The sequence below is a fragment of the Lampetra fluviatilis genome, chromosome 47 (genome assembly GCF_964198595.1).
Source record: "Lampetra fluviatilis chromosome 47, kcLamFluv1.1, whole genome shotgun sequence".
Taxonomy (NCBI): domain Eukaryota; kingdom Metazoa; phylum Chordata; class Hyperoartia; order Petromyzontiformes; family Petromyzontidae; genus Lampetra; species Lampetra fluviatilis.
In genome coordinates, this window is record NC_136321.1 from 2326122 (window position 1) to 2335855 (window position 9734).

The window sequence follows — 9734 nt, forward strand, 5'->3', positions numbered from 1 at the left end:
ATGATAGAAGAGAGACCAGCTTGAGCAAAGTATTAAGATTAGCAAAATAGTTAGATAAGAGAGAGAAATGTCATACCTACTACCCTTTCGTGATCCTGAAGCACCCTCTATAATGCTCACTCAATACTCAACCCTTGCACGCCCCTGCAATCTGAATTATTCTATTTTGTCACTGTTTTCTTTTTACTATTTTAAGCACCTTGAGTGACAGCTCCCGATCAATATGAAATAAGACAGGTGGAGTAAGATGAGAGAATATATATACGTTTTAGAAGACGTGTAACAGAAATAATTAACATCTATTCAGAAGGGCGCTATGAAAGAGATGGGAGAGATGTACAGTAGTCAGTTCTCTTATAACGCCGCGTGTTTTCATAACGCAAATTGGATATAACGTGATTGAGTGAACAGAACTACGTCGCGTGAGTAGGAATTGGCGTAGCATCACACAAGGTGGGATGCTGCTGGATGAGTCTAGATGCTACCCACGTTTTCTTTGGTACGCAACTACTATAGCATTCTAGAACAGACCGTAGAATCATTATGAATGCATATCGCAAAAAAAATTTACTTGGTAAAATAACTGCCATTGTGTACCGCCCGGGTATATAAAAAAAAATAAACGCCTGGTTATGAAAAGTGGACACCACATGGCTCAGAAGACAGAGCCCTGAGCTGACACTAATGAGATCCTCAGTGGGAATCCAGGCAGCCGGCCATGATGCAGCCGGGTTCCCAGGTGTAGTGAGTTGGTGGTCTCAGCCCAGTCGCCGATGATCAAACACCAAAGCCATCACATTCAATTTTACGTTGCACTCCGGTTTGGCTTTGATAATTTTGTATTATTTGGGCAGGTAGGGAAATGCTTCACCCTCTAGTTTCGAAATTTGAAAATTGATGTGTGTCGCAAACGTAGTTCTCTGACAGCTGCTTCTGCAGACTGCTATTGAATATTGAAGACTTTAAAATGGATTCATCTCCATAAGGCAACGCTAATCGCACAATGAGGATATCAGGGGGGAAATAATATAAAGAAAATATCTACTGTATTCATGTGCGTACCATACATCATACCGTACGTTATATAGGCAGTCAAATTCAGTATATACTGAGCATTTAACAAATATGTATTGTAGATCGATGTCTGCATTCAATGACTGATGTCTCAATGTCATCTCTATGAACTGTAATCCTTTTGACAGGCATTGATCGGTGTTCATTGAGTTTGCAAGGCGACTCTGGCAGAATAAACAGCTTTTATGACCTGGGCTACGCAACAAATATGCTCTGCACTGTGGACATTACAGTTCCTAATGGCTATTTTGTCAAGCTGCAATTTAACTACTTCAAGTGAGTAACACACAATTTTACACTGATATATTTACATTAATAATATTTATTTTTAAATGCCTGATTCCTGTAGAGTTACATACCACACGTTCGACAAATTGTGAAACTCTACAAGTTGCACAACATTTATTCTGCCCGATTCACCCTGACAGTTTTATTTTGGCTCGATTCCCACCATTCAGACTGGGTCAAGCCCTATCCTACGAACAACAGCAAAAAACACTGTGCATTCCATTAACATCCAGGGGAGTTTGAAGCAGAATGGAGGTGCGTGCGTTATCAGCAGCACGCTCGTTCCCTCGGTGGACACACCAATCGAGCTCCGTGGTGTTAACACCCACGGAGCTGTATAGCTATTTTTCAGAAGCGACTGGGCCTCAAATTATAACTCAACGAAGTGGCTTATCAATTGGAAATTGAGAGCAGCCAAATACTCTGAACACGTTGATTCTAAAATGTGGAGGGAAAAACTGGAGCACCCGGAAAAAAATCCACACGACCACGGCGAGAACATGCAAACTCGAAATATATAGGTGTGAGGGTTGGGATTGAACCCACGACTTCCATGAATACCAGGCGAGTGAGTTCAAGGAAGTTAACATCTCGCCACCGTGACGCCACAGTATTTGGCTGCTATAAATGTCCCCATGATAAGCCACTTCTTTGAGCTTTCATGTTTGGCCAGGGCGTTTCTGAAAAATAACGATATAGCTCAATGGGCCTTACTTGGTCAAATAAAAAATAGTTTAGTTTAATGTGGGGAGTGATGGCACAGTGCTTTGTGCATCACACTCTAAACCCTGCGATGTATTTATGATTCCTGGCGACAGCACAGGTGAGTGTGCTAAGACTGCCAGGAGAAGACGGTATAGAAATGGGTTCTTGAATCTGCGTGGACATTTGAGTGTAATTAGTTCAAAGTGTTGCCTGTTGGTACTGGAGTGCCACAGTGGCGAAATGTGAACTACCTCACCTGGTATACATAAGCACATGGGTTCGATCTCAACCCTGATGCCTGCTGTATATTTGGAGTTTGCACGTTCTCCCTGTGGTCGCGTGGATTTTTCTCCATATCCCCCAGTTTTTCCCTGCACATTGAGAAACATGCGTTTAAGATGATTTGGCTACTATAAATTTCCACATAAGCCACTTCATTGGGCTATCATTTGTGGCCAAGTTGCTTCTGAAAAAGAGCTGCAGAGCTCAGTGGGCCTTATGTGGCAAAACAAAAAATATTTTTTTTAAATAGTTTCTTCCCGCATGTGAAACAAGCTTCAAAACGAGTCCTAGAAGTAAGTGTGGCTTTCTCAGGAACACTTCCCGTTCTGCATTTCTTCATCTTCCTCATCGTCTTCATCAGCAGCGGAACCGAAATTAGCATTAGGAACAGCAATATGGTCATCATTATCATCATCATATGCAGCATAAGCACCCTTTAATCATCATCATTACCTATTTATCATCATAATCCAATTAATTTGCATTATTGTTATTATTATGTCATAATTTTCCATCACAACCACCGTCAAAATTATGTTCACGTTCGATCATAATTTACATTGTTTGCCATAGATAGGCGCTCGCAGTAGACAAAAGTGAATTTCAACCACGGCCTAAATTCCACCCACAGCGTTGAACATTGCCCTCCCACCGCTCGTTAGAGCAAGGAACTACCACGTCACTTTACACCCACCCCTCGAAATCACCCCAAAGACAAATTACAAACATCCCCCCATATAGCCTTAACAGACTGTCGGGGCAAGTGCTGTTAGCGATCACCTATGAAGGCCAGCACAGCACACGAGGGGGTGGGTGGCCAACCCCACACCCGGCCGCCTTTGTCTCCCCAGTGGCGATGCTTACAAATCACACGAGGTACTAATTTAAGGCTGAGTCAACCTATGGGAGGCCCAGGACCGGTTCAGCACGCTAACCCGTTACACTACCGTTCCCCACACATACGGATGGGGAGCACTTCCACGTTACGTCTTAACTTTTCTACAGGCCCAAAGTTACGGCACTCGCCATTTCATTTATTTATTATTAACCGTTCCTGACCAAAACAAACCGCTGTTTACACGGTTTGTCTCTTACCTCTCACCCCAAAAAAGGCTACCGGGGAGCGAGCTGTGTGGCAACAGCTCCCTGACCGTGTACGACGGCGGTGCCCAGCAGCGGGGACATTCACTGGGCAGATTCTGCGGCCAATCTCTGCCGCCGGGCGTGCGCTCCCTCTCCAACAACGTGACGCTCATGTTTCAAGTCTCGGACAACTTCATGCAAGGTATCCTTGTTTTGTACGCGTGTGTGTACGTGCGTAGGTACGCATTCTGAAAATGTTTCACAGCCGGCCGATGCTGATGGGAGGCGCCGGGTCTAAGGAGAGTTTGCAGGAACGTTTGCAGCGTGTTGATGGCAGATGCTCACTTTGTTTAGAGGGCAAACACAGACTCCAGACCATCTCTTTTGACCCATACTGGAGCAATAATTCTTGGGTATTACCTTTATGAAATGGAAAATAAAATTGTATTCCCATTAAAATGTGTTTGAACTTCTTCTCACACGAGCTTATCCTAACCCTAAACTGCCTGATCTCATTTTGCACTGTCAGCTGCCTCCCATCCATTGTGATGCGGTGTCACCACCCATACGTTGTGGGAGAGATGATATATATACACCACCATGATATATATACACCACCACATGTGGCCAGCCCATTAACTGTGTTGCACCACCCATTCACACCCCTCAATGTTTCAATTGTCATGGTGGAGTGCCCCAAGATTATTGTCACTGCCATAGCGGTGTGGCTCATTTTACCTCTTTTTTTTCCATTTCCCCCTCTCTTTTTTGTTGCAATATTTTACCCTGACGGTGTCTTATTATCCTGTACGCGATATTGTTGCTATGAAGGGCACCATACTTCAATAGGGATTATCGTTGGTACAGCTATTTGAATACACACAATGAACAGGAAGGACAAGATTAAAGTGCTCGCATAATGGCATAATGCACATGCATAATGTACGTTGACTCATTAATCTCCCCCCCCCCCCACTTTGCTCAAGAGCGCAGAAGTATGGTCACCACATCCATGCCTCTATATAAGAAACGAAACAGGTGGATTTCTCCACAAATATGTCTGTCGCCTGATGAAGCTAGTTGTAATTACTGGCGAAACGTCGTACTCAGATTATAAATGTTGTGGCTTGGCTCTCCAACATACCAGTGTGCTGTACTATTGACGAATTGGCATGTTCTGTTTACGTGACAACCCTTACTAGTTGGCTGTGTCGGGTGGTGGCAGGTTTTAACGACACATTTATATATTTTAATATATTTACACGATCTAACCCAAAAAAGCTCTTATGGATGATATTGGTCGCGAAAGCCTACGTGTTCATCTCGGTTATAACTGTTTTAGGTTTTTGCACTGTATGCGATATTGTTGCTTCTTTCTAAGACATCGGACTCAGTTATAGCTGTGTTACGTTTTGTATTGTACGCAATATTCACGTGAAATGTTTTCTCATTTCCTGTTTCAGAATATGGCTTCAGTTTGGAGTTCTACAAAGTTGACCCACTACCAGCCAGCAGAGGTATTGATTAATGCTTAATTTATCGGTTTACAGTATATACTGACCATCCTTTGGTTCATTCGCTTCTTGTAGAAATTCCGTGAGTAATACAAAAATGGGTACATTATAAATTTACGACAGTAATTGTAAGTTCGAAATGTCATTTCATGATCTACTATTGTTTTGCAAAATATAGTGCCTAGTGTAAAACTGTAAGCAAAATCGTTGTGCATTAGAGACATCTTCATCTAGCAATGAATAAACCATGGTTGATAAATATTAAAATGATAGATGAATCTATGAAGATGACAAACAATGATGATGACATTCTCTGGTCTGACACTGGTGAGACGAGACCCTAAAGAAGGCTGTCTCTGGTACAAGCAATGGACAGGAAGTACAAGATCAATGGGCTCGCATAATGCGCACGCATAATGTACGTTGATTCATTAATCCCCCCCCCCCCACCTTGGACAAGTAGAACGCACAAGTGTTGTCATCACATCTACACCTCTATATAAGGAACGAAACAGGTGGACTTATCCTCAAATCTGGCTGCTGTCTAATGAAGCTAGTTGTAATTACTGGGAAAAAATTGTACTCAGATTGTAAATGTTGTGGCTTGGCTCTCCAACACACCGGTGTGCTGAGCTAGTGACGAATTGGCATGTTCTGTTTACCTGACAACCTTTACTAGTTGGCTGTGTCGGGTTTAACGACACGTATATTTACGCGATCTAACCCAAAAAAACCTGTATTGTAATAGTAATTGTGTTTTGTTGTTTTTCAGAATGTGGCTGGATCCCTGTAGCAGAACGCAGAGTGAACAACCGGATCGTGGGAGGCTACGAAGCAAGGCTCGGAGAATGGCCCTGGCAAGCGAGCCTGCACAACTTCAACAGACTAACCTGTGGGGGCTCCCTCCTCAATGACCGCTGGGTTGTGAGTGCTGCTCATTGCTTCAATAGGTGAGCGTTGATGTTGCTTCACATGTCTTGTTAACACTTTACTCCGAGCTATAAATGGTCTGATATGTGCATTGTCCTGGTGCTGTTCGCCTTTTGATGTTCTCTGGTCTGACATTGGTAAGGCTAGGCCCTAAGGAAGGCTGTCTTTGGTGTAGGCCAATCGATTTCAAAGACAATGCATATATTATTATCAGAGCAAGTATGTTTGCATGTACACCACAAGTACGTGTGATTAATACAAACTTGATTCCTTGTTAAAGGTCTTTAAACATCTTAACACCTGTTTTATTGCCAGAAAAGTTAAAACCTATTTTTATTTGTTATACTTTAAAAGGATGCATTGTGTTAAATGCTACACACACAGCAGAAAAGTTTGATAATCACAACTTGCAGCCCTTTGTCAGATCGCTTTTGGGATGAAGGCCTTCACATGCCGTGTTGGTCTTGGGGTATTGTTCGACCATACCTCACCACACTGGTCACGAATAACGTTATCTGTGATTCGGAATCAAACTTGGGGAATTAAAACGTGGGTCAACAGGTTCATAAGTGCAGTGTGCTAACCAATGAACCACCGCTCCTCCCAATCGCACAATGAATCACAACACCATTAGAAGATATTTTTGTATAACTTTATTGCAGAAAGAGGCATGAATATAAGTGGAAGAGGCATTAAGCATCTCAGATTTTTTTCACATTCAGGTTGATTTTTCGTAGTGCACTTGCAATCGTGATGCGTGCCGGCGCCGCAGTCCAAATTTGCTTACTTGTAAAACTGACCCACACCAATTACTCAGTTGAGATTATCCAAAGCAGCAGTCATCACCCTTACCGAAACAACTTGGCAGGACCCTCCTGAAAAAGTCCTGAGACTTAATGAGGCTTACCTTGGAAAAAAAAATCTATAATGCCCTGTGGTATTTGATGCTGACTGTGGTGTCTGTGTATTTACCCCCCTAGTAACAACCCAAACACCTGGACGGTATACCTGGGCCTGCACTCTCAGAACGATCTCAGCGCTTCAACTGTCGTGGCCAGAAGCGTCAACAGAATCTTCATCCACGAACGCTACAACGGAAGCAGCCATGACTATGACATTGCTCTCATGGAGCTGTCAGAACGTGTTTCCTTCACCGATTACATACAACCAGTTTGCCTCCCACCTCGCTTTCAGAAGTTTCCCTACCCAGGGAAATCATGCTTCATTTCTGGTTGGGGAACCCTTTTTGAAGGTGGTAAGTCCATAGGTGAAATATTCCAAACCTGGGAAAACACGTGGTTTCAGAAGATTTTTTGACCACGAAATAGAGCATAGTTTGAGAGATTATTTAGTATCCATATCTCAGTGTCTATGGTGTAAGAACAAAGAAACCACAGTATTGTCATGTTTTGAGCCTCCACACTACCCGATTCATATTCTAATAAAATCGATCTTCTCATAGAAAGCAGTGCCCTTCTGTTTAAACTCAGGATTACAACCCTTGAGTTGTTTACGTTGTGTTCAATGTAGCACTTCTAATGTACAGCAGATACAACTATTTTAAAAAAATCCATTGTTATGACCACGATTCAAGGCATGTATCGTGATATTAATTTATGAATCGGTGCAATGTTATTTTCCGACGGCACAAGTTCAACATAATCGATAGTTGAACATTATTTTATTTTGGGGGAATGTTTGTATAATGAAAAACAAATATAATATACACATCTCTTCTACTGAATAATTCATTTGATTTAATGGAGGCCCAAATCTTTGTTAGGAAACTAGTTTTTTGTAAAAATCCATTGGAATGATGGCAGTAGGGTAGCAGAGCTCTCTGGTGCTCGAGGAATATCTGAAATAGGCATTAAGCTGATATACAGGTGCTATGTTGTTATCATTTAAATGTACCACGATCTAAGTCTTGATGAAATATAGTACTTTAACAAGCAGAAAGGGTACACGGTTTCCAACACGATTTCTTGTACTTAACAGGCTACACACCCGACCGGCTTCAGGAGGCTTCAGTAGAGATCTTCAAGACATGCATCACTCCAGGGCCGCAAGCCTACAGCCCATCTCTAATCACCAACAGGATGCTGTGTGCAGGGTACCTCGAAGGAGGGGTGGACACCTGCCAGGTGAGCTGCGATAACAACCAACAAGACGCAACTCTATTGCCTAAAAACCATCTGGAGCACATGACGACTATGGGCCCAATTATGTTCCACCAGGGGAACTTGGAAAGCAAACTTCTCCAGTCAATTCACATACACATTTTGGTGCCAATTTACTGGAAGGAGTGTGGGTGGACCAACATCAACTGGAGCTTCAACAACAATGTCCTCATTCAGGATCCCAGTCCCATTGAACATTTCAAGATCTCCTCAGCTGTACTGCTCTTTGCACTAAACATTTAAACCTAATTATCGGGCCTTTTGACATCCCCTCTTTGGTATCATGACATGCCATTGCTTATACTGGATCACTGTAATCATCGCTCCATTAAGCCTCCTTGTTTGTCAGTCAACTTCTAACATTGGTGTTGTGTGTGTGTGTCTGTTGCAGGGAGACTCTGGGGGTCCCTTGGTTTGCCAGGACTCAAACGGCCGCTGGTACCTCTCTGGAATCACCAGCTGGGGCTATGGCTGTGCACGGGCTTACCAGCCAGGTGTTTACAGCAGGGTCACCAAATTCTTGGACTGGATTCACCAGAACATGCAGTAGTCTCTTATACCGTCCTGCACCGACAATACTATAGATCATGGATATTAATGATGGGAACTGTAAATCAAAATAATTAATGCAAGCAATCAATATGTAAAAAAATACTCATTGTAAATTGTTGTTAAAATGTTCATTTATATCGCTGAATACTGTATTTTAACTGCACCAGAATGTAACAAGGTTTGCAAGTCAATAGATGAACAAAGGTTTTGGGTCACATCAGACAACTCTGATAGTTTTAACATGGTATTTTGGTTTTGCAACACCTGTAATGGAGCCTGGCAGAGAAAAAAATGCATATGATGTGAAAACCACTTGACTAAGGTGGAAAGGTGATTGTTGGCATTGGCAGGAGATGAATAAAAAACTTTCTATTTTTCAATGTTGCTTAATTCTTTCAACATTGACACAATGGACAATTCATGGACTGTCTAAACTATTTGGCCCAACCTGATTATACGTGACAGCAAAATTAAGTGCTGTCTAAACTATGTACGATGCATTTATTTGTTATATTTTGACCTGTGCCATCAACTCGCGTCTCTTGTAAATTAATTGTAATGGCTGTTGAGCAGTAGGGGTACTCAGAGGCGATCTATATATCTTCTAGGGGACCATTGCAATGATCGGCGCATCCAGACGAGATGATGCGTTCCACAGGGAGATTGTCCTTCATTGAGGTTGTCTAAGAGTGTGTCCGTGGCAAGGTTGTCGGTGATTTACCTTCACCTTCCCTGGTCAACACAGCCCATGAGTTTGTGAGTTTTAGTTTAATAACTCCATAAAAACAATACTGGTTTTGCACAAGGAGGCTGAAAAAAAAGTTTGTGATGCAATTCGCTTGTTACATGTAAAGTTGCCTGAGACACCTCTGTGTAAATGGCCTGATATGAAAACCGTTATCATAGTGTGCGTAAAAAAACTATGGGAAAATGTTATGAAGAAAATACGTCATGGATATATATATACAAAAATGAACATTTTAACAGTGTTTTTGTGGTATTCCAAAAATAATTGCATATTTGATTGGGTAAGATGGTTTACTAGTTGGGGTGGAAAATGGCAATAATCCTTCATAATGTGAAAGACTGAAGGCTGCTCTCATGAAATTTTAACTTTCTTTTAAAA

At 42.2% G+C, this 9734-nt stretch overlaps 1 protein-coding gene across 1 annotated transcript; it reads left to right on the forward strand.

The window, feature by feature from the left end:
• Nucleotides 1-1136: 1136 nt before the first annotated feature.
• On the forward strand, nt 1137-8772 carry LOC144947869 (enteropeptidase-like). The gene is made up of 7 exons (XM_078877233.1): nt 1137-1350; nt 3462-3634; nt 4896-4949; nt 5719-5896; nt 6857-7131; nt 7875-8020; nt 8448-8772. Exons 1-7 carry the CDS (start codon nt 1283-1285, stop codon nt 8604-8606), a joined length of 1053 nt encoding a protein of 350 aa, XP_078733359.1. The 5' UTR covers nt 1137-1282; the 3' UTR covers nt 8607-8772.
• Nucleotides 8773-9734: the final 962 nt, after the last annotated feature.